The sequence below is a fragment of the Eretmochelys imbricata genome, chromosome 20 (genome assembly GCF_965152235.1).
Source record: "Eretmochelys imbricata isolate rEreImb1 chromosome 20, rEreImb1.hap1, whole genome shotgun sequence".
Classification (NCBI taxonomy): Eukaryota; Metazoa; Chordata; order Testudines; family Cheloniidae; genus Eretmochelys; species Eretmochelys imbricata.
Genome location: NC_135591.1, coordinates 20,162,048 through 20,187,071, shown reverse-complemented (window position 1 = coordinate 20,187,071; position 25,024 = coordinate 20,162,048). Strand labels below are relative to the sequence as shown.

At 45.7% G+C, this 25,024-nt stretch overlaps 1 protein-coding gene across 5 annotated transcripts in view; it reads left to right on the top strand.

Annotated features, from left to right (window-relative positions):
- SLC44A2 (solute carrier family 44 member 2 (CTL2 blood group)) overlaps window positions 1-22,954 on the top strand; it is a 38,471-nt gene extending 15,517 nt beyond the window's left edge. For 4 of the 5 annotated variants that reach the window (XM_077838553.1, XM_077838550.1, XM_077838552.1 and 1 more), the window contains 21 exons: window positions 849-897; window positions 1,194-1,267; window positions 2,422-2,506; window positions 3,384-3,468; window positions 4,116-4,235; window positions 4,431-4,491; window positions 5,120-5,246; window positions 6,043-6,126; window positions 6,990-7,102; window positions 7,878-8,009; window positions 8,873-8,972; window positions 9,260-9,352; window positions 9,600-9,684; window positions 10,387-10,649; window positions 10,770-10,864; window positions 11,842-11,945; window positions 12,431-12,504; window positions 13,205-13,275; window positions 13,563-13,651; window positions 14,173-14,257; window positions 17,999-22,954. In XM_077838553.1, the coding sequence (XP_077694679.1) occupies window positions 849-897; window positions 1,194-1,267; window positions 2,422-2,506; window positions 3,384-3,468; window positions 4,116-4,235; window positions 4,431-4,491; window positions 5,120-5,246; window positions 6,043-6,126; window positions 6,990-7,102; window positions 7,878-8,009; window positions 8,873-8,972; window positions 9,260-9,352; window positions 9,600-9,684; window positions 10,387-10,649; window positions 10,770-10,864; window positions 11,842-11,945; window positions 12,431-12,504; window positions 13,205-13,275; window positions 13,563-13,651; window positions 14,173-14,257; window positions 17,999-18,105 (2,096 nt within the window). In that variant the 3' untranslated portion in view covers window positions 18,106-22,954. Of the gene's footprint in view, window positions 1-848; window positions 898-1,193; window positions 1,268-2,421; window positions 2,507-2,827; window positions 2,922-3,383; window positions 3,469-4,115; window positions 4,236-4,430; window positions 4,492-5,119; window positions 5,247-6,042; window positions 6,127-6,989; window positions 7,103-7,877; window positions 8,010-8,872; window positions 8,973-9,259; window positions 9,353-9,599; window positions 9,685-10,386; window positions 10,650-10,769; window positions 10,865-11,841; window positions 11,946-12,430; window positions 12,505-13,204; window positions 13,276-13,562; window positions 13,652-14,172; window positions 14,258-17,998 lie in introns of those variants that run through there. The other variant, XM_077838554.1, reaches the window with a different exon arrangement.
- Window positions 22,955-25,024: the final 2,070 nt, after the last annotated feature.

Here is a 25,024-nt window from a genome sequence, read left to right as displayed (position 1 = left end):
AGGCCACACCTCACTGTTTGGGGAGGCATAAGCCTCCCTCAGCCTTCTCTACCCAGCCCTCCATACAATTTCTGTACCCAATGTGGCCCTAGGGCCAAAAAGTTTCCCCATCCCTGAACTAACATTTTCCTTAATTCCCGTGCTCCTGTGGGGTGGCTAGGATCAGCCCAGAAAATGGTGGTTGCAGGGGATTTCCTGTTCTGAATCTTTCTTGCCTGTGTCTCATAGAACGGAAGTTCTCCTGCTCATGAGAGCCCCAAACTCATTACTAACCCTACAGCATCCTGAGTTCTTCTCTTCTTGGTGGGAAGAAATTCAACTGCCACATATGACAATTAGACTTAGAATCAGACTTCCTCAACACACCTTCCCCACCATAACATAGCAGACGTGCCAAACTCTGATTTTGAAAAGGAAATACAATGGGCCAAGGTCTACCCTCTGTTACCTCCGGGGCTGCATGGGTACCCCACCAGGGGCAGATTTGGCTCAGTCTGTGTCTGGTGGCTACAAACACTGGTCAAAGAGGGAGCAAAGAGGGAGCCAAGTAGTTAGAGCCATGGAAAATGGTGTCCTGTTCCTGGCTGTTGTACTGATGGGCTGTGTCCCTTTGGGCAAACCACTTTCTCTTGCTTGGCTTCAGTTTACCAGCTGCCCTGCCACCTGATGAAAGGGATATTTGTCATCTCTAACCAACATCAATATTTGCCAAGTTCCTGCTACTCCTGGGTATGAAGTAGCTCCAAAACAGGTCCTAGTAGAAGGAAAAGGATGTGGAAATTTACCCTGCTGGCCCAATGCTACTCCAAATGGATGGCTAACTCAGTGTCCTCTTACCTTCTTTTTAGGGACGCCACAGAAATATGACCCAACATTCAAAGGTCCCATTCATGACAGGTAAGAGCAGCCTTTCAGCAGCTGACAATAGGAGTGGGGTGCTCCTCAGGCTGAGCAGAGAACACCTGTTCTCATCCAACACTCTGGGGTGGCGCTAATATGAATAGGTGACTGGGGAATGCTGATTGCCGCAGAGACCTTGGAGACAGGGTCCACATCTCAGCGGGAATGTGGATGGGAGTGGTTTCTGCAGGGAGGTGCTGGGATGAAGCAGGGGGGCATAGTGAGTGCTCCAGTCTCCCTGCTTTTCTGGAGCTAGTGCCTGATCTTGTTCTTACTTCACCTTCCTCCCTCAGGGGCTGCACTGACATCATCTGCTGTATCCTCCTCCTCATCGCCATCCTTGGCTATGTCATTGTGGGAGTCGTAGGTAGGTAGCATATGGCCCTCTCTTCCTTTCTCTGTTTTTTAGGAAACAGAGTGGCATTTGTCACCCTTGACACCTCTAGACTCAGATCCTGGCGGGGACAGGCCCTAAAAAGGCATTGGCGTACATCAGATGCTTGGTTGGGGTAAAAACACCAGGTTGACAAGTGATTAAATGCTTAGTGTGTTGTGATGTTACACATGTGTGTGAGGGGGGTGGCTCACAGGGCAGTACTTGGCACAGTACCGATTGCCCAGCCACTAACAGGTGATGTCTCTGGGTAGGAGGGATGGTTCTCCTCTTGCAGGTGGAGTCGCCCCTGTTCCTCGAGGCAGGATCCCTGACTGTGACATGGCAGGGCTTCTCCCAAGTTTTCAAGCATATGTTGCCATGGCCAGTCTTACTGAAGCAAGTTTATTGTCCAAACCTAATCAAACCAGCAAAACTAGTTCCTCAGCTCATCTCTGTTCTAGTGTTTTGTGGCCTCTCCTCCTAGGGGTTTCTGGTAATCTTGCTTTTTGCAGCTTCCCATTTTCACCCAGCTTCCCTTCTTCTGGAACGCTGGCACCAGGGTTACCTCTTTGAGCACCTGGCCCCTTGTTCCAGGGATCCATCCCCAGAGTTAGCTCCACTTCTCTGTGGCTTCTGTCCTCAGGAACAATCTGTCCCAATCACTCCTCTTCCCGTCCTCTGACAGGCCTTCCTAGCCCCACATGGAGCCCTATCCCCTTTAATGAGCTCGACTGGGCCCACCGACTCTGGCACAAGAGAGCCAGACCTGGCCTGTTCACAGGGCCCAGCCACCCTGGGACAATCCCTTTAGCTCTTCAGCAGCTGAAGACTCATGAGGGCAGGTTGTCATTTCATGCCCTACCTCAGTTTTCCATCTGCTCCTGTTTCATGTGAAGGCTGGAAGAGACTGGTCCATGTATCTACGGTCATGTCAAATCAGCAAAGAGGGGACTTCTGGGTGGGGCTACCCATGATGAGGTTGTCCCACTGATTTGTTTGGGGAGGAGGGTGTTTATATGAGATCATTTGCTAACTGGGGGAGGTCCTTGGCCAATGATTGACTCAGCAGGTTGATACAGCAGGTGAGGTGGGAGAAGGAAATGAAGGTTGCCTGGTTAATCATAGCTTTTTTTTCTCCCATTCAGCATGGACACATGGTGACCCCCGGAAGGTGATATACCCCACAGACAGTCGCGGGCAGTTCTGTGGCCAGCTGGGAACTCCCAATGAGTATGTGTCTGAGATCACTCTTCTTTTGAAAGACTGCAAGGAAAGCTGGTTTGCCATTAAATGGGAACACTGAGTAATGTCCTGTCTTTGCTCCATAATACCTCCAGAAGAAATATAGCCTCAAAATACTACATCCTTGATTTCTTGGCTCCCTACAACCCCATTCAACTGTATCTCCTCTCCTCCCTGCCTCTGGCTGCTAGGATTTGCCTGTGGGATTTGCCCTTTTCCCTCTGTCCCCCCACCCCCAAGCTCCTGTGAGGTATAAACGAGACATCAACAATCCTATCTGTTTGCTCAGTGCTACCTTCCATTTTTCAGGCTGTGTGAGAACCCCCCTCCACTTGCCACTGCCTGAGACTAGGCAAAGCGAGAAGAGCTCTGATCAAACCAGCAGAGACTACTAGAGCTGCAGGTAGAGGCTACGGACCCAGGCTGAGCAACACCACCTTTTAGTCTCAAATCACACCCAAGTGTGGGTCACTGTGATTTTCCAAGTTTGGCAGCTCCAGTTCTAATCAGCCAGGACGTGTATTGCTGCGAGTCTCTCACCCCAGGAGATGAACCTCTAGACCATTTCCCAGGGAACCAGATACAAGAGCAGGATTAGAACTAGGTTCTCCAGCCTGGTGGGACAGCGTTTGACTTTAGATTCCTGCTCTAGCTCTTCGGCATATTGAAAGGGAAGCAGTATAAATGCTTCAAAACCACAAGACTGTCGTGGCTGTGGGAGGACAATGTGACTTCTCCACTGCCGTTGGATGGGCAAGGCAGCACAGGGTCTCACTGCAGGCCTGGACTAGAATAGGTGGTGTGGGAGGTTTGTTCCCCTCTTGGACAGGAGATTCCAGAAACTGAAATGTTGTCTTGTTTGCAGGAACAAGCCTTTCCTGTTTTACTTCAACATCATGAAGTGCGCCAGCCCCTTGGTACTGCTGGAATTCCAGTGTCCGACCAAACAGGTAATACAGCTCTCCGCAGCTTCTCATGCTCCCAAATACCACTTGTTGCTGCTTCTCTTCTTGGGGCCCCAACCCCTGCTTTGTTCTCATTTGGAAGGTTTTAAATAAGAGCTTTGCAATGTCCCACATGCTATCTTTAGCAAATGTCCTTGCAGATAACACACAGACCACCGCCCGGGGAGCAGGGGGTGTTGCTTTCCAGTCAGCCATGAGTGAATCCTGTAACGGGGTGGGCACTGGGTACTGTGCCAGGTATGTAGAGCACATGTCTCCTGGTGTTTGTGTGTCTCTCAGTGTTTAAGGAGAGAGGAGCTACAGTGCGGGATGCCCTCTCTTGGTTGTGCCTGAGCATTGCAACAGCAACTGAGAGCCTCAACAGGGAAAGGTGCAGGAAGAGGAGCAAAATGAGTGGCTTCTGCTGGTGATTTGCTTTGAGGTTTATGGCACAACGGGCAAGAGTTGAACTGTAGGCTGAGAGTGAATGGACAGGACGCCAGCTAGCAGACTCCTGCCCCTCACCCAAGAGGGAGCAGTGACCTTGTGTCTGTCTCATCGGCTCCTCTCTGATTAATAATGATACTTAGATCTTATACAGCCCCACTCAGTTCTTTCAGTCTTACATACTGTGCATATCTGAACTCTTTCAGATTTGTGTGAATAAGTGCCCAGACCGGTATCTCACGTACCTGAAAGTCAGGACACAGCTCACCAAAGACTTTGAATACTACAAGCAGTTCTGCGTCCCAGAATTTAACAATCAGCAGAAGGTGAGTTTTATATTAAAGGAAAGGGATGTATTTTAGAAGTAAACTGTTCAAAACTGGTCCCAGTGTGGTGCCATTCTAGACTCTTCTTTCTCTGATGTTAACCTGATGCTTGCATGTTTCTCCAGAGGAAGAGTGAATGGTGTAGAAATTTTCAGGCGAGAATTTCATTTAAACTTGTCTCTCTCTCTCTTCTAGAGCGTCCCGGAAGTGCTGAGGGATGGAGACTGTCCCGCCATGATCACTCCCAGCAAACCTTGTAAGTCTGACTGGGGAACGAAGGAAAAGAGGCTGGGAAGGCTCCTGGGAACTGAATATGGGTCGTGTATGAGTTCAGACAGGGTTTGTTGCCTCTTGTGCAACAGCATGTGAGGGCAATGTACATCCAAGATAGCTTTGCACACAGGTGTGTTACCACCAGCTGGTCTCCATGTGTCTATGTCCCCCTACCTAGGATTTGCTCCAGTTCATTCCCTTGCAGGTTGCTTGGAAGAGACCTGCAAATAAAAGGGTACAGCTTCCTTCCCCCAGTGGTACATCCAACCAGCTGGGACAGGGTACTGAGCAAAATCCCCATTAAACTGCTAGATAAGAGCAGGAGCAGACCAGCTGCTGGGTTTGGGTTTATGGTGATGAGAGCAAGGGAACCAGCCAGGTTCTAAACCCAGCTCTGCTGCTGATCTGATGTGGAACTGTGGCAGAGTTCCTTCCCTAATCTGTGCCTCAGTTTCCATATAAGTAAAATGGGGTTAGTGATATTGACACTTGTGTAAAGCACTTCCTGTTAGCCTTACCTGAGGGTACTGGATTTTCCTGATGAGGCAAGTGGCGATTAGACTGCTTTGCTCTACAAAATTCACCTGTGCCTCTTGTACTTTGTCCCTCAGTGGCACGCAGGTGTTTACCAGCAATCAACACCAAGAAAGGGGTCATCATGGTTGGGAACGAGACGACCTTTGATGATGGATGGGGACAAACAAAAAGGAACGTGACAGAGCTGGTGGAAGGGGCCAAGTGAGTTCTGAGCCTCATCTCTGAGGAGAGGTATCCTGGGTGCCTCTGGGCTTGTCTTCGTTAGGAAACTCGGTCACGTTCGAACATGACCAGAAGGCATTATGGTAAATAAGTTGCCATGAAATAATGCTTATTTACATGTGTTGCGGTAGCACCTGAGAGCCTTAGTCTTGGACCAGTTTTCAGAGTAACAGCCGTGTTAGTCTGTCTTTGCAAAAAGAAAAGGAGTACTTGTGGCACCTTAGAGACTAACCAATTTATTTGAGCATGAGCTTTCGTGAGCTACAGCTCACTTCATCGGATGCATACCGTGGAAACTGCAGTAGACATTATATACACACAGAGACCATGAAACAATACCCCCTCCCACCCCACTGTCCTGCTGGTAATAGCTTATCTAAAGTCTTGGACCAGGAAGCCACTGTGGCAGGCTTTGTGCAAACACAGAACAAACAGAGGGTCCCTGACTTAAAGAGCTTACAGTCCAAGTATAAAGACCAGAAACGGGTAGAGACTGACACACAACTGGGGGAATACAGGGAAGAAACACCGGGCAGCGGTCAGTGCACAACAACCGCCCAGTCACTAACAAAATGTTTGTAGGCATCACAGCGGAATTCTAAAAAGGGATCTGAAGGAGGACAATGAGGTAGCTTTGAGGATGTTCAGTGAGAACAATTCTTATCCCGGCACCAGGAGGGCCTTGGTCGACCTATAAAGAGTGTGGGGTTGATCACAAACTGACATGCCTCTCTTCTCCCCTCTCCCCCCAACTCCCTGCTGTTTTTAATTCCAGAAAAGCAAATGTGGTTCTGGAAGCAAGACAACTGGCCATGAAGATCTTTGAAGATTACACAGTTTCCTGGTACTGGATAATAATGTAAGCAGAGAACTGAATGGCTCAGCTAATGCATACAAAGAGCATGATGTCCGATCCCCTTCCAGACAGAGCTGTATGGGAACGGAGCCAGGGAGCTGCTAGCACTTAATGGGTGCAGAGTCTGGCAGAACATGTGCTGTCTGAGAACAGTGCGGCATTTGAATGAACATGTATCAAAGCTTGCTGGTTATGGAAGCTGTAGGGTTTTTCTATTCCCTATGTAATGAGGGTTGTGGTGGGGATTTTTCCACTCCACTTTGCTGATGGTAAAAAGGTGGTAGTGGAACTATGCTAAAATAAAGGAGTTTAGAGAGACTGGCTGGCTTGGGATCTGAATGGAATCCAGAGTGGTTTCTTTGTTTAGTTTGTTGGTGTCCCCCCCCTCCCGATTCTAATCCACCACCAATGTGGCAGTGGCTGAGTCATTCAACTCTGACAGTTGGGCATCTTGTGTGCAATGAGTTTGTTGGGTCTCGGTCCAGTTCTTAGCAGGATACGTGTTGCCAGGACAAACTGCCCCCCGTGTTGGTAGCCCCCATCTAGAGACCAAGGATTTGAACAGGCACTGGGGGACTGACCTCTTCCCCCCTCCTCCAGGATTGAGAGACACAGAGAAGGCAGTTTAGGGGAAAGTTTGCTCTGATGCTGCTTGTGTTGCATCTGCTCTGGGGACAGAGGACTTCCATCAGTACGGCTGCCAACTTAGCACCTTCCACTGTTGTTAAAGTTCACAGGAAAAAACGAGAGACTAAATCAGTTAATGGAACAAAGCTGCAGGGCACAGAAAATGGGACGCTCTGACATGGGCTTGTTTCTGCATGTGGTTTTGTGCTCATGAACTTGCCACTCTCTCCCCTCCACAGAGGTCTAGTGATTGCCTTGGTGATCAGCTTCATCTTCATTGTCCTGCTTCGCTTCCTTGCTGGGATCATGATCTGGGTTATGATTGTGCTGGTGATCTTGGTGCTCGGATATGGTGAGTGGCTGTTGAGCCCAGGGTCTCTGACATGAGGCTGGCTCCAGGGATTCTCTCCTTGCATTCACCCTGCAGAACTATCTGAGATTGGTTTAGTGACTTAGATCACAGCCGCTCAGTCTATGTTCTAGTCTCTTCTGTTTCATTGTGATACTGCAGTAGGGTTGCAGGGCTCTTCTGGCTAAAGATGCAGTTATTTCCACTGACTTATGCTAGCAGGTGGATCCTATTATTTCCAACCCAGGATACAAGAGGGGATGGGAATATCCCTCTCTGAGGCAGAGGGACAGGGAGTTTTGCAAGGAAAAGCTGAGGAACAGCCAACCTTAGTCAGAAGTTTGTTTACATTAACAATAAAAATTAAGTAAGCTCCAGGAAGAAGGCAAGTTTGGACCATATCCAGCATGTACCTTTTGTGTAGACCAGGGTGGGAACACACATGAACATCTGCTGGGAGGGGAGACCTGACTAAACTGGCTGCCATCTTTTGGTCTGTCGCTTAACCCTAGTTTGTATGGGGCTGGGGCCAGAGGCCCTCTCCAGTTATCATTTGTCTCTTTGCCTAGAGCTCCCTGAATGGTTAGACAGCAGTTGCTCCTGTAGGTATGCATTTACTGAAGCCTCCTCGTTCTTGCATCCCAAAGAGCTGACAGACCCTCCCCACGGTCTCCTTTTAAGGATAGTTCCCGCTGGGTAGCAGATACTCTGAGCATGAGGTTAATCAGAGGCTAACAGTTTTACTCTAAGGCAGTCAAATCTCTGCTTTCCACTGCAGGAATCTTCCACTGTTACATGGAATACGCCCGACTAAAAGGAGAAGCAGGCTCTGATGTCTCCCTGAAGGACCTGGGATTCCAGACTGATCTGCATGTCTATCTCCACCTGAAGCAAACGTGGTTGGCCTTCAGTAAGTCTCTCTTCTGCTCTACTGGGCCTGGTGCAATGCAAACAAACATGGGGCTGTGGGACAACAAGCGCTCCTGTATGCTCATCTCTTGTGCTTGTTTGTTTGGAGGAAGAGGCTAGAAAATAAGACATCATGAAGGTTATAGGTTCCGCTGTCCTGCAAGAATAGGAGATGGTGGTCTTAGAGGGGGGCACAGCAAGAACTCATGTACCTCCATATGTGATGTCCCAATCACGGGACTGTGTTCATGGCTGCATCCGAAAGGCAGAAATGCCTGGCTGGGGGGGATGTGAATTTCAGTGCTGGACTGACTGCTCCTGGAGACAGGAATCCTCAATCTCCACAACAGGCCCATCAGCATGGGCAGTGGCAGGACATGTGCCTTTTTCCCAAGCTCCTCTGGGGATGTGAAGGGAAGAGAGTTCATCCTCCATGGCCCTTCAGTCCTCTGACTTTTTGCTGAGGCTGCTGAGAAGGCCACCAGTTTTTGTCCCTCTTGCAACCTGGACGCCTGGGAACTGGAAAGAAGGGAGAACTCCTTCAGAAGCCAACGTCTAAGGAGGACAATCACGTCGCACAACTGCCTGGTCAATTCTTTGGAAAAAAATGTAGACCGTCCCCTACAGAGGATATCTATGCTCATAACCTCTGGAGAGTTTAAACCCAGGTGTATTAGTGGTAATGCTACCCCCAACCCAAAGTTGGTGGGTTTCCTTAAGACTCTGTGGAAGAAGAGGTGGTCTTTTCAAGGTGTGCTGCTCTCATATCTAGGGGTCAGCATTGTAGGATCCTACAACAAAGAAACTGCTGGCATCCAGAGCTCTGATCATGGTACGACTCCAGTTTTCCCCTCTCTCTTTCAGTGATTATCCTGTGCATCATAGAGGTGATCATCATCCTGTTACTCATCTTCCTCCGCAAGAGGATCCTTATTGCCATTGCGCTCATCAAGGAAGCCAGCAGGTGAGCTTTGTGTGGACTGCAGCAGCCGCATGCAATAGAGAGTGCTGTGCTCGCTTAGGGGGAATGGCGAAGACCAATTCTTGCTGGGTCTAACCCACAAGCCAAGTTTCCCCCTCTGGCCCATGATAGAGATGGCTGCACAGTCACAATTCCAAACCTGTGGTGGGAGGTTTGGGGCCTATGCAAAGCAAGCTGCTGTCTGTGGATGGTTTCTACTCCATCTGTTTGGATTTCCTTTGCAATGAGAGGATTTTTGTTGTTTTTACTGACTCTCTCTTCCCTGGCAGGGCTGTTGGTCATATCATGATGTCGCTGGTGTTTCCTCTGTGCACCTTCTTCCTGGTGTGTCTCTGCATTGCTTACTGGGCCAGCACCGCTGTGTATCCTTCCATCTTCCTCTCTCCTCCACCCGCAAAGAACCCCTGGTGTGGTGGGGGCAGAAATCACACATCCCTCAGAAGGCTAGAAATGTTGTGGGATTATTTACTTACATGTATCCAGTCTCATGATTAAATAATAAAAAAAAAAGGGTGATAAACAGGACGGTAAGAGCAGGTCTGTGTGGGACAGATAGAGAATTGGGTCCAGTCTCCTTAAAGTTGAATCCCCTTAACTGCTTCTTCCCAGTTTTTTATCTACTTCTAATGAGGCTGTCTACAAGGTGTTTAACGAGTCTAACTGTGATTACGCTGGGCAGACCTGCATACCAGAGGTGAGGGGCTCTCTAAATAGTCACAACTGAACATGTTGGACTTAATAAGATTAGTCTCTTGAGCAGACATATTGTGCAAAAGCCAATTTGGCGGCTACTGTAGCCTCCATCCCTGGGAGTACCATATGGCTCCTATTTGCTGTGACAGTCTCTCAGGCTAGCTAAACTATACCCTCCCCTCACCGCCCTTTGTTCATGTTTACACTCTTCGTATCTGTTGATTGCTCTCCTCCTCCTCAGAATCCTCCTTTAACCACTGTGTATACTTAACCCTCTCCCTCTCCAAGCCCCTCGAGAGTGGGAAATATATATATTCCCATTTTCCAGAGGAGAAACTGAGGCACATACTTGGCTGAGGTTGCAAAGGAAGTCCTGTGTCTGAATAAGAATTAGAACTTGGAAGTTCCTGACTCCCCGCCTTGAGCTTAGTTCATGCCTTTACCCCTCATCCTTGTGATGTTGAGGCACCAGAGATCTGCACAGTACTCCCAGGGGCTCAGTGAGTAGCGTGTGTAGACAAGTTCTTTTACCCATCTGAAATGCAACTGCTTCTGGGATTGAACGTGGTGTATGAGAAGAGAAGAATAATTTCCTGGACTCAAACTCCAGAAGTGGCTTTTGGGTTGGCGAGAACTACTGTCTGTCTAGGTTCTTGTGTGGTCCTCATCTCTGCAGTATCTGAGCGTCTCTAATTCTCTCTAGACATTCAATATGACCAACATCACCAAGCAGTGCCCAGATGCCCGCTGCCTCTTTGCTTTCTATGGGGGCGAGACAGCCTACCATAAATACCTCATCGTCTTCCAGATCTATAATGCCTTTATGTTCTTCTGGCTGGCCAACTTTGTGATTGCGCTGGGCCAGGTCACGCTAGCCGGAGCCTTTGCTTCCTACTATTGGGCCTTCAAGAAACCTGATGACATGCCGGCTTTTCCCCTCTTCTCTTCCTTCGGCCGGGCACTCAGGTGAGCACTGGAGCTTTTCCAAAGAGGGTTGTGGGTTTTCTTGTTGGCTACAGGAGAAATAATGTAAAAGCAAAAATGCCAAGAAGCTGCATCTAATCAAGGCCCTCTTCCCCGTGGCAGGTATCACACTGGCTCATTGGCCTTTGGGTCTCTGATTCTTGCCATTGTCCAGATCATCAGGGTCCTTCTGGAGTATCTGGATCACAGGCTGAAAGGTACCCAGTTGAGGATAGTTTGGGAAAGGGCAGGTGGAGGGACAAACAAGGTGAGCAAAGTTTCTCCATGTCGAGTCACAACTCAGAATAATTTGGTCCGTGTAAGCAGATGGTGTTCCTGTTCTACTCCAAACTTGCCCTTTTCCTTTATCTTTGTATCTTATTACTGAATTTAAACATAGGTACTACTGTGTGCTTCCTTCTGAGCCTAGCTGTTCCTAAAGGCTTTCTCTGTCAGACCCACTCTTCTCTAGATCTTTCTGCCTTTGTGAGTAGAGAGACCTTACATACTCCTCTTGGGTAGGCACTAACCCAGCTGGTCTGATTGGCAGTGAGTCAGTAGAATGGCTCTGGACCTCTGTGCAGAACTGCACTTGATACCCTGTTACAGTCCTGTTCTAACCAAATGACCTCAGTGACCGTGAATTAAAGCACAAGAGCGACACATGAGACCTTTCCCCCGTACGATTCTCCAGAGTATCCTCTCTGTCCACAGGAATAGTACAGTCCAGTGGGTAGGGCTCTCACTCCAGATGAGAGTACTAAAATCCCAGTGCTCCTGCTGGCGTGATGGCTGTGGCTAACTGGAATACCCAACCTAAAACTCTCATCGGATGCTCAGGATGAAGTGAGGGACTGCTGCTTGCTTCTTCTCTGAGGATGCTTTTGATAGTGGATGGCTAAAAAAGAAAATTGGTTTATGTTTCCTGAAAGTAGCTGTGCAAGAGAAGGTAGCTGCCAGCTCCATCTGCCAAAGTGATGGTGCTGTGACATAGGCTTAAGCTGAAAGGAGCAAACAGAAACGGCTGGAGAACAGATATGGGTGGGAACTGTGCACAGGATCGGGGTTGGAGAGATGTGTTGCAGAGAGCGAGGTGTCTGGTGCTGAGATTTTTGATACTTGAAGAGTTGCTGTTTCAAAGAACAACTTTCTCTTCTGCTCCACACTCTTTCCACTGTGTCTCTTGTGCTTTTAGCTGCTGAGAATAAGTTTGCCAAGTTCCTGCTGACCTGTCTCAAATGCTGCTTCTGGTGCCTGGAAAAATTTATCAAGTTCCTGAACAGGAACGCATACATCATGGTGAGGACCCTAGTTTAAGAATGCCACCAAACATCCAGTGAATGGGGATTTGGAGATTCTCAAAAAGGGACTGCTTCTGAACACTCCTTCCCACCCCATCAATGGTTGGCTTCCCCTAGCTCCATGACGATCTCATTTAGGTCTTAAGAGGCATTGGCTGTCTTATGTGAGTGACCCAACATCCAGCAGTGTACACAGTATCAGCAGATCAGATCTGTCCTGTGTACTAGTGAGAGATGGCACAGGCTTCAGACAGAACGGCCGCTTGGCACATTCTGCCCTGGCAGTGTGGTGAAAGGGGGAGGGGGGCGGAGGAGGAGAGGAGGTGGGTCTCTTTACCCTAATGCGGCTCTGAATGACTAACCTGTACAGTGACAGTTTGTTGACAATCTTTAGGCTTCAGGGCAAAATCTTCTGGAAAAGACCATGATGCCTACTGAGTAACCCCATTTCTTCTCTGTGTCCTCCTTTGTGATCTGTCCCAGATTGCCATCTATGGCACCAACTTCTGCACTTCAGCCAAGAATGCGTTCTTCCTACTCATGAGAAACATTATCAGGTAAGAACCTGGAAACTGATGGAATCCTCCCTCCTCCAAGACTACCCAACAAGGAAATGGCTCCTCTTCCCCAGGGCTGCTATTTACCAGGCTTGGCCAGGGTAGCTGACTGAAGGCATAACGTGGGTACAGCCAAATCTATGAAAATGGCTTTGGATGCCTTGCCACGGATGGACAGGTGACCACGGATAGACAGGTTTCAGAATAGCCGCCGTGTTAGTCTGGATGAAGTGAGCTGTAGCTCACGAAAGCTTATGCTCAAATAAATTGGTTAGTCTCTAAGGTGCCACTAGTACTCCTTTTCTTTTCACGGATAGATAGGTGACCTGTGGAAAAAGATGTGTTGGGAATGGAAAATAAGAGGCAGTAGCTAGAAGTAAGAGGACAGGGAGGATTCTAGTCCCTCTGGGAAGCAGCCTATCTAGGGATATGTAAAGGTGACATTTGTATCTGAAACCATTTCAGAGGCCTGTGTGAACAACTGACTCTCACTATGGAGATCCAAGGTCTGTTTATCTGCCACATATCAGGTGGGAAATGCAAACTGGCTCTAGGTTTGCACAAACCATTGTGTCTTTAGCGACTCTTATCCTGGGTTGTCTTTATCACAGAGCCCCTGGGGGAGCCTGGATGCACTTTGCCTCTTTCCCCCCCCCATCCTGGAGGGTATGGAAAGACATTCACATCTCTCTGTTTTCAGGGTGGCTGTTTTAGACAAAGTCACAGATTTTCTGCTCTTCCTTGGTAAACTCCTCATCGTGGGAAGTGTTGGTAAGTTTGGGACCTCAGTCCTCTTCCAGGGCTTACTTTGATTACAGCCCCTCCCCCTGAACCCTGCTGTTGTAGAAAGACTGGTGAAAGCTGCATGTCTTTGCATCTTCTCAACTCCTTGCAAATCTCCCCAGCCATTCCAGGAACCAACTTCTTGTCCATAATTCCCCTACTAGGTCTCTAAATTCACCTTCCTCCTCCCCCGTCAGCCCCCTATAATGCTGCCCTTTCTTGCTTGTAACTAGTGCATCTCACAAACATCTGTATTATTATTTTCTCCTCTCTAGGAATCCTTGCCTTTTTCTTCTTCACTCAGCGGATAAAACTGGTTCAGGACACTGCACCTCCTCTCAATTACTATTGGGTCCCTATTCTGGTGGGTATCTTACTTGCCTTACAATGAATTTAGGGACATTAGCCTTTCTCCAGAATGTGTGCAGCTTGAGCAGAGAAAGCTTCCCCTACTCACTGTCCTCCAGGAGTCCCTCTTTGTAGAGCAAGGAGAGCTCATTCTCAGTTTCCCATTCAAACCTTGGCTTCTCTGCAGAGTCAGCCAATTAATGCAGAAGCACATCTCCCCATAGGCACTTCCAGGCGGCTGCACTGAGCCAAGCCTGGCCAGCTTCCATTTGCTGGTGCTGCTTGAGCCTCCATGTGTCTGAATCAGGTTGGGCAGGGCTGTTTCTCTTTTCCTATGGAAATGGAAGGGGGAACTGTGCGTGGAGTTCAGCACGTCTTTTCTCTCTTTCAAGGGACAGAGCTTTTGCTCTCTATACTGGTATCAGGTTATCGATTTCAAGACCAGAAGGGATCACTGTGACCTCCTAACACAGGGCAGAGAACTTCCCCAAAATAATTAGGTTTGGCATTGAGGTGACAACCCGGTTTCTCTTACAGACTGTGATTGTGGGCTCCTATCTCATTGCACATGGATTCTTCAGCGTCTATGCCATGTGTGTGGATACCCTCTTCCTCTGCTTCTGTAAGTAACTGGGCCTCAGGGATTTTGGTGCTCAGTTGAGTATTACTTTGTAGCTATACCTCTGTCATCCCAGACGGCTGGCCTGTGGAACTGTTCTGTTGTGTTTGACTTACGCGACCTTTCTTTCACTACTTGTCACTTCATAGTTTGCTTCTGCTCTACTGAACTACTTCCACCGACATGGCTTCTGCTTATAAAAGAGGGCAGCACACCACAAAGGGACCCTCCAATCTCCATCCTCCCCTTCCCTAGAACTGAGGTATCATAATTTTTTCCTTAGTCTAGGGCTTCCCCATACTTCTCATTACCATTAAAGACTGTTATGGGCACTTGCAAACCGCCAGCGTTCCTCTGTCTTCTGCATCACAGCTCCAGTCCTCTCAAATGCTGCCTTTTGTGCATGGGCTGCAATGGGAAGGATGTGCCCAGGGCTTGGAGCACGTGGGCAAATCTTTCAAAAATGCCAGAGGATTTAGAAGTACAAGTTTTCAAAATCTCCCCTAAGAACTGCGTACAGAAATGCACATGCACCAACTCTGCATCAGTGATTTAAAACCCTGAATAAAATGAGACGGATGGAAGAACCCCTGAAAGCTAACTCCTTCTATCATTTCTAAAACTCTGAAGTTCTCTTCTGCTTCTCCCTGTTCACCACCCCCATCACTACTCTAACAAGCAGCTCCTGTACACCTTGCTTGGTAGCAAAAGAAATTTGTAGCCCAAGAGTAGACTCTCTGTAATCTGTTTTAGTCTCTCTAAATTTCTTGGTGGTTTGATCTCGGTGGTGGAATCTAATTGCAACTAATGTGAGTTTTTCCTTCTTTTTTTCTCTCCCTCTGTCGTCCTTCTCTCTTGTTTTTGCTGTGCTGCTCCCCTTGCTCCTCCACTGCTTCTCATTCCTCCTTTCCGTGGCCGCTTCCTTCATCTTCCTGGGGTTGCGAAAAGGTGAAGACCTGGAGAGGAATGATGGATCTCCTGAGCGACCTTACTACATGTCCCCAGAGCTGAGTGAAATCCTGCTGAAGGGGAGCCTAGAATCATCCAAAAGTGCTGATAGCCAAGGATAGGGCTCAACTTTCTGAACAGGGAGGGCTAGCACATGTGGGTGTCTTGTAGAAGACTTGTGCTCCCCCAGCCAATCTGTAACTGTGTGGCATTATTCCAAGGGTCCACCCTGGTGGTGCATGATTTTCAGCTGCTTGTCCTTGGAATTCTTGAGGGTAGAGGAGGTGTTGATTTTGGAAGGACAGTGCAAGTGGGTGAATGCTGTATCAAATCTATGTTTCTTCCCCCTAACTGATATTCTTGTACCAAAATGGGTGGAACTGCAATTGGGACTCTTGTGCATTTGACACAATCATCTCCTCCATTAATGCATGATAGGTAACATTTTGCTAACCTAACTAACAAGACTCTGCCTCCACAGAGGCCAAATTTGGCTTTATATATACACAGGATAGTGTATATCTCACTTATTAAAAAAAATTAACTTGCATCCTCCTCTACTCTCAATTGCCTATAATGAAAGGGGCATTGTAGCTACTTCTGGAATGTTCCTTACAAATTGACTCACTTTTGCTTTGTCCCGTTCTATGCTCTGTTTGCGGGGGAGCTGTTTCTCTTTGCAGTTGGTGAGATACTAATTTGTAGAATGATCAAGAGGTTTACAGCTGCCCATGTGTCAATCTGTTCTGGATGGAACTATATTTTCCTCTTTATTGCTCAGCCTCCAGCTAGCTGCAAAGAGAAATTAACTACTTTTCTCACTACTCTTTCTATGCAAAATCAAGCTGGCAGACCTGAAGTTTTCTTTACTAGGTGGCATATCCTTCACTTTCAAACCCGTTGTGTCCACGAGGGTCCTGGAAACCTTTGTGTCCCAAAGTGGAATTCTCTCTGTTTAAAGTAGGAAACTTGTAGTTGCTGTTTTCTCATGCTGACTCTTCAGAAAGGTTATTTTGGGGGAATGAACAAGTTGGCAGGATTTTTTTTTTATAATTTTTTTTTTAAATTGAAAAATCTAATTGATCTTTTCACTTGTATGTACACCTTGACTTGTATAGAATTATTTCAGTCTGTCTCCCACTTCCTGGCTGGCTACTCGCTTAACTAGTAACTAAATGGAAGATGGTGGATCTTTGTGGTAACCGGCTCACAGAACTCTGCTCATTCCTGAGGTAGTTCAGCTAACATTTGTCCCACTTTTCAGTGAGAGCGCTAGATGGAGGGGGTAAAGCAGGGTTATAGCCTCCAGGCATCTCAAATAAGATCTTGGCACCTTCTTAGCTTACAGCCCAGTGCAGTCAGGACAGTCGGGCAGAAGATAACTGACTGTCGGTGTCGGAAACTGAGCTACATAGTACAGAAAGGGATGCCCTAAGTAGCTACTGTGATTTCCCTTTAGCCACTAGACCATCCATCAAGTCTAGATGCCACAAGAATCTGTGATTATGTACCCAGTGTTAATGATTAGAAGAGCAAGAGAAAATGGCAGATATTACATCTGGGAGGTGTTTCAGCACGATGGTGGACAGAAATAATACAACTGAATCTAGAGAGGTTTGACAGATGGCCAATTTTTAAAGTTTTCGGCATCTAAAACATATGCCCGCAAATACCCCATGGATCTTCACCTTATTTTCTCCTTACTATATCAAGGACGAGAAGGATGTTGCATGGGGTTTGTTGTCTTATTTTGATTGATTGATTAAGAGTCTCTTCCTTGGGGACTCAATTCTGTGAACACTGCCAAATCTTGCATTACAAATTCCCATCAAAATAAGGTTTCCATATTTTGAGTCTTATCCTTCTAGGAAAAAGTTGCTGGGTTTCGATACTCATGCCATCACTATGCCATCACCCTCAAAATATTCCAGGACTGTTTCACTAAACTATGAAGCTGATGGTCTCTGTGATTTTGGCTGCTATTCTCCTATGGCTTTTGCTGGAGCTGCTGCTCTGCTTTGAACAGCTAGCATCTGAAAAATATATTCTGTGCCACAGACATGCCTAAGTATTATGTATGTACTGTATGTTGACAGGGGTGTTGTACACTAGGTGAACTGTGCCAAACAAATAACAAGTGACTTGCTTTACAGTCAAGTCATGAGCAGTTACACTACACTGAAGAACAATGAGTGAGCACTGTCTTTCCACACTATCCCCAAGTAATGGTAATCTCTGTATTTCCAGGCAATGGTACTATTGAGCAACCTGTTCTGTTCATATAGGAGGAGCCTCTGTCTTAGCTGATTTGTAACCTAACACTTTAGACTCCCTGTTCCAAACAGATGTTGATAAACAGCCTCCCTTCAGGAGGCCAATACTCTGTCTTTAAAATGGGAGCGGTACAAGTGTAATTCTGGCTTACATTTGGAAGCTACATACAGCAACGGCTTTAGAAGAAAGAGAGAATACACACACATGCACTGCCTGTGAGAAGCAGAAGGGCATTCGAATCTCAACTGGGTATTTAACGGATGAGTATTACATCTGCTCTTTTAGCACTTGTCTGTCTCTAGACTCCTTATTGCACCTTCTATGACCATCACAGGGACTGCAGCCACTTTCCTGAGCATCCAACTTAGTCTGAATCATGAGAAGGTTGTGCATGTAGATGTAAGAGCACCGGCAAATTTATCCCTAAGAGGCTTGGCAAGCCCAGTAACTGGTTCTAGTTTGAGGTGTTTACAACCCTGCAGTACTTAAGTTCTGTGTTTTTAACCCTCTCCCCCCTTGCAGTGGAAGACCTGGAGCGTAACGATGGTTCATCCGAAAAGCCTTACTTCATGTCATCTGACCTGAAAAAACTTCTGAACAAGACAAACAAAGGTCACTCGGATGCATAGCAGCTTCCTCTTTACTCACTGCCCTCTTCACTTCTATTTGTCCCTTCCCCGTTTCTATTTCAGGAGCAAATAATAATATACAGCATTAAGTGCTATTAGTCCAATATGCAAACCTTGTTAGTACTTTGTGAACTGCAGTATCCTTTACTCAAATTAAGATGGACGGCTTTGGCTGTCAGCCTGTGCATTGGCCACAAGCTTGTCCAGAGCAGTGGAAATTGTTTCTGGAGAGCATTTTGCAGGATTTTCCTTCCTCAGATAGAGAGAAGGAATTAGTGTAAATAGTTCTACTTAAAATTGTTAGGCATTGCTAAGTAAAAACTGAGCCCACTGCCTTAGTGGACAGGTATCCACTACTGCAGAACCCAGCGCTACTGGGACCTTGTTGGTCTCAGGAGAGAATCGAAGAAATGAATTGGTCAGTTTTCAGCTGAGGCCCACTGATGTAAGGTTAACTTGCCCTGCCTTTGTCCATCTCCATCTATTCCAGAGACTGAATTCAGTCTACAGGATTGTAAAGCCAGCACCAATCACAGATTCACAGACACCAAATTGAATTTTAAAATAAAACTACTAAATCTGTCACACCAGTAAAGCTAGACCATTACCTCCTCCATTAGCTCGCTAGAACATCACTAACATACTTGACTGCACTCAGATACTACCATGTTGGACACATTAAATACCTTCATTGATTGAGGAACGCACCTATTAATGCCTTGTCTTCATGGATGATGGCAGGGACAGAAGAGAAACCTGCAATGTTAATCAAGCTGTAGAACTTGAACAGCAGAGGAAATGCAAAATACTCAGATAAGCACTGGTAGGGAATGTGCATCTCTGGATAGTCATTAGTATTACTGATGAAAGCTCTATGTCATTTGTTTTGTCTCTTCAGTGAGATTGACAGTCCAGGAGTGTGCTGCTTCTGTACCTTTAACATGTTTTGATTTATTGGAAAAATCCAGCATTATATGCAAAAACCCATTTGAATGCATGGGAAAGAAAGGCTGCTCATTGTTGCTTTATATATATGTGTATATATATATATATATATACATAAAAAGAGCTGGCTAATGGAAAAGTATTGTTAACTGTGGTGAAACAAACCAAAGGGTCAAACAAACAAACTTGCCTCACAGTTTTGAAAGCCACCATCTGATGGGGGAGCCTGCTGGGAAGTTCCAGTCCAAGGGCAGCTTTCACCTAGAGAAACACCAGCAATGTGTGTGAGAGAAAAAGCGAGACTAGAATGCCACTGAACATCAGAAAGCCCAGTGTTGCAAATTAAGTTATCAGGCATGTTAAGAATCGCTGTAGTTTCCTTTAAATGGTCATCTCTCTGACTGTGTCCAGTGTTGGCAAAACTGATAATGTACCACAGGGGCAACTCTGCCTCCGGTAGCAACAGTAGAAGCTGCAGAGTAGACAGGACTCAGTTTTTTTTTTTTCACCAGTGAGCAGGGTTGGCCAGGATGGTGGGGAAAAAGGACAGGCCTCAGGCTGCACTAGAGCATCCACCCTTGCTACCACTATTTGTGAATTACTCTATTTTCACTAATGTAGATGGGGCCCTCTTGGGGATAGGAAAGGTGGTCAACCTCATGACTTCATTTATTATTTTTAATCTGCTTAAACGAATTGAAATGGGGCTATTTGGATGGTTTACAGCTTCCTAATAATGCAGGAACACAGAGGTGTAAAGAGGCATTGTGAGGTTATCTGGACTCTTTATTTTTTTAAACAAAAAGGAACTCTTTATTCCAAATATGTTAATTTGGCCAGTTAATTTGTAGCATTTAATTTGTGCTAAAGGTTATATTTTACTTTTTTTATACCTATTTCTAGTAACCTTTTGAGCCTGTAGTATTTTTTGTAAGATATGAGAATTGTTTTATTATCTGAAATATTAAAGGGTTTTTTGGTTTTGTACATTTTTGTTTTTATTAGTTGTACCCACAAGTTCCAGTATTGTTATTGGTCAACGTTGCTTCTTTCGTTCAACAGAGGTCTTAGGTACTGGTATAGCCCCTTAGCCATAAAGTCACATGAGCCTGGAGCACAGCATAGATGATCTCATTACAGCTGTAAATTTGTGATGGATTTTTAAAATATATATGTATAAAATCTTTTGTTAAGTTTTCTTTCTCTCCAACTGATTATCAGCTTTGCACGTTTGAAAGGTTGGTGTTTATAATGAAAACCAGTTACTTTGGACATTTTGCTTTGGTTTTAAATAAGCAAATAAAAATGACCAAGTTGTTGAGTTTGCAGAGGCAGCTCTAGCTACTCTTCTAAACCACTCTCCAATGGAAAAGACTCACATGCTTTTGCAATGTTGCTATTCATTTAATACTTAGAACTTTACAAGTTCAAAACACTTGTCAAATGCATTAATCCTCCCAAAGTCCTGTTAGGCAGGCATTATCCCTACTTTATCATTGGGGAAACTGTGGCAGAGATGTGCTGTGACCTTGCCCAAAGCTTCCACTGGGAGTTGGTATCAGAACTTTGGACTGGAACTTAGGAGTTTCATATTCCTAGAACTGTCTTTTGGACCACTGGGTCTCAGAAGCAGCATCCATATTAGGAAGCTGATCTGTTGCTGACAATAGCAGGGGGTAACCAGCCCCCTTGAATTGGTGAGGGAAAAGCTCTGCTAGTGTAGATAGGACAAATTATTCTTCAACACTGTGATATAAGAAAATATGACTGAGACTTGCCAGATCGCTGACCAAAAAACCAAAACGGCCCCAAAACAAACCATACCAAAACACTGTACTGCACCCATTGCTCTCCCTCCGCGGAGAAGATGAGAGAAATAAGTAATATCTGTTATATGTGATTTGTTCTGTCACTTAACTCACTACTGGAAGATGCTCAGATGCTACAGGGATGAGGGCGCAGTATAAGAACCTATATCGAATAGGAAAAAAAAACCCACCTGAGCTTGGTAAGCAGGAGTTGCCTCATCAATGACTCATTGGCTAAACTTCACCTCTTTGAAAAAACTACAGCCTGTTACATAGATAATCTGTGTGCTGTGGAGTCTCCAAACCTGGCATCATCTACCTGTGCCTGACAGCTAGTAATCCCTTCCATGGGGCTATATATACCAAAAATGTCCACAGAAACTACTTTAAAGGATTTCTTACTCTACCCTTACATAAACTCCTGGTGATTCCTTTAGAATCCCCATCCCATTTTAAAATATAACCCTGTCCGAACTTTGTATGTCCTGTTACGCATCACATATTTACAGTGCCACTTTTTTTAAACTAATCATAAAGGTAGGGTGACCAACTGCATTTCTAGGAAATAAAAACCAGCTTTTCCCCTATTTCATCCCCAATTTTTTATTCGTGTCACAAAATCCTAGACTTATAGTGCATGATCCTTTGCATGATTATTACCTGATCAAATGCTACTTACCGGAGATGGGCTGCGGGATAGTAAGCACCAGATACGGGATGTTCAAAAGGACAGATGGTCACCTAGGTAAGGGGGCAGGAGTGGTTACAGAAACAAAACTACAGATTTGATTTACTGGCATCTAATGGAAAATGTTTGCAAAATGTTTTGTGCAAGATTATTCTGCTCATCTATTGCTCTTTTTCATCTCTTCCACAGTCTTTTGTTTTGTTTTTACTGCTAGGGATATTTGCACAAGGACAGGCTCTGTGGGTGGTCTATTTCTGCTGCTTGTTTCTCCAGCTCAACTGCTAATTATCTTTCTAATAGAATCATTTTGGTTGCTGTAGAAATAAAGTTCTAAAATAGCAGGTGCCCAGAAGGACCAACAGCAAAGGGGGTTTCAGGGCCTTTCTGTTATTAGGATATTTTTCTCATAAGATGGCTCATTTTAAGTCACTATGGAAAGATTTGTATTTTCAGGCATACAAGAGTTGATGAGGAAGCATAGTTCCCGCAGAAACCATTGCTTTGGCTTGGGATGTATTCTGCAGACTCAGTTGTAGTATAAGAAACTATGGAATTTAAGGAACAGGATGGGGAGGAAGTCCTAGTTAAATACCCTAACGGAATTCAGATTGAATACCAGAAACCAGCCCTCTCTCTGCCTTCATAGTCTTGATATAATTGTAATGTAGCCTCTTCCCCCTTTTTAAAGATGACAACTACACCCACACTGCACTATAATGAACATGCTTCTTTATTTATCCTGGTGAAGTAGATAAACATTGGCGGGGCCCTGCCTTCTGCAGCAAAGGGACATATCTTTTATTAAGGAGCTGTTCAGAATATTAATGTTGTTGCCATATCACTCAGACTGGAAAGACAGTCTAGTACATTTACACATGCACACTGCGTGGCGGGATGCTAATGCCCCAAAATGAACTCCAGTGATTGATTGTTATGCTGTGACTTGGTGATTCTCTCTATCTCCTTATGGAAGCCTGTTTCTGTTACTCAATTGACTGTGTGATTAGAAGCTTTTTTCTCTACCTACCTGAGCTGCATCTTAAAGCCATAACTGCTTATCTTACCTTTAAGAACAACTGTCTCAGACTGCCTTTAAAATACCTCTTTATGTCCCTGTAAACCACTCATGTTCCATTTCCTTCCCTGGATCCTTCAGGGCTGATTCTGCAATGGTATTTTGCCTGTACAAAGACTGCAGGATTGGCCCTTCTATGTTGTTGTGATAACTGTCCCTTCCTTTGATTTCCCAAAGATGCTCACTCTATGCAGGGAGGCCTTTTACGCAAAATAAAATAAAAACCAACAACCTTGAGTGGGGATGTATGTGTATATTTCCAATGTATATGTGATATTCCATTATATCAATGTCAGCATTCCAACCACAAATAAAGTGCCTACTTGGACTGAAGCTTGGCTTTCTTCCGAATGGATCATTCTGATTTGTGTGGCTAATCCTTAGCCAGATTACACTGTCATGACAAACAGTCTACTGAAATCTCTTCACTACTTTCATTTCTTCTCTCTCTGACAAGGTAGGTGAACAAATCAGCATTGCTGTCATAACAGAGTAACATTCTACCACATACAGAAGGGTGTTTGACTGAATTCCGCCAAATGTCCAAATTTTCATTGCGGGAAAGGGAGGACACAGCAAGACCAAGGCCTGGACCAGATTAAATACAGTAGAGAGAGAATCAGACTCCTTGGCCTTACCTAAACAGGTCATTTTAGGGAGTTCCTCCACCATTGGTCCAGCACTTATGCTAGCAACACAGGGAGCACTTGTGTGGAGGAGCTGCTTTGTATCTTTACCAATGAGTTGTCCAGACTGCTGAGGTAGATGACAGTGGTAAAAACGCTGTCTAGCAGTCTACATATTACACCTTCTATCTAGCTGGCATGGCTAAAAATAGTAAAGATGCAGTGGCATGGGCTGTACAAGCCCACCTGGGATCTTGATTACATTATGTTGCTAGCCTGCACTGAGGCCCATGATGCTACAGCTTTGCTATTATTTTGAGCTGTGCTAGCTAGGTTACAGCTAGTACAGGTATGCCTACCTGAGCTGTAATCACACCTCTGACTACACTGTAGACATACCCTGAGTCTGGATCAAAGACTGGGATTCCAAGGTTGCTAATAGCCATCAGTGGCTGTTGTTTCTCGACCTTTTAAGGAGACATTTGCACTCATCCCCAGGAACTTGGGTCACTCAAAATCATCCTAAGGAGTTACAAATAAATCTTGGCAAATTTCTAGACACTTCCACAATATTTTCCACAAACAGTGCAACATTTTCTTCTTCCCTACAGTTACAGCCTCCCTTTCACTTTGATACTTTGACATAGCAAATGCAAAGAAACCAAACCAAAAATTCTCCTACCATAGCACCGAACCGAAAGGCACTTACTACCTTCTTCTCTATATGTGCTACTCTGGTAAAACCTCAGATCTCTTCTCTCAATTGTGCTCCCCAAACAAAGGCTGTTCAGTGGGTCACCCATCCATCCAAAATCAAACAACATTTTCTGCCTCTTCCTTACACTGAAGAGTTCTCAGCAACAGTAGATAGATCCTGTTTTGTTGACTGCATCTAAACAATACAATGGATGAAGTAAATTATAAGTGTACGCAGACCAACTAGGATAATAATCTACAGGTGCTGTCTGTCTGCACTCTAAAACTAACAAGTAACACAACTGTAAGTTATTAGAAATGGCTATGCAGCTACTTCAGCATCTGATGGAGTGGATTCTAATCCACGAAAGCTTATGCCCAAATAAATTTGTTCGTCTCTAAGGTGCCACAAGGACTCCTTGTTATTTTTTCAGTGTCATGGGCTCTCAAATAAACTGAATTCTTCAGAGAGTAATATCAATGGAACAGCGCACCCAAGGTTTGCTTTAGCAAGGGATGAGCTGTTGTAGTTATTATGTGCACTGTCAACTTGCCAACAGTCTGAAACCTGCTCCAAGTGAAATGTACAGATTTTTAAAAGCCACAATGCACCCAAGCATAATATTGGCTCTTGCTTGGAAACTGACTAGAAATGGCTTGTTTGGGAGGTTCACAAGACTGGCAAAGCAGGGACTTGATCCTGCAATCCTCACATGACTTCAATAAACTGAGTAAGCAGTCCAGAACTGGGCACCTGACTTCAGGTCTGAGGCAAAGAGCAGTCACAGACTGCATTTGTTCATTGGTGGACCCCAATCTGTGGGCAGTGCTGGAGGAGGATGCTACCACTTCTCCCCTCCTGCCCAAGTCTGACCCTGAAGGATGGAGAATGGTAACAAGACAGGGAGGGGAGAGAGCACTGGAGAAATTGGCAAGTGTTCCCATTTTTCCAGCTTGGAAATACAGTCATCCACGCTCAAAGAGGGCAGGGGGGCTGCCACTGGTGAGTCTGAGTCCTGTCAGGTGAGCCTTCCTCATTGTGCTGAGGGTAAGAACCTCACACATGCATGCACACAAATGC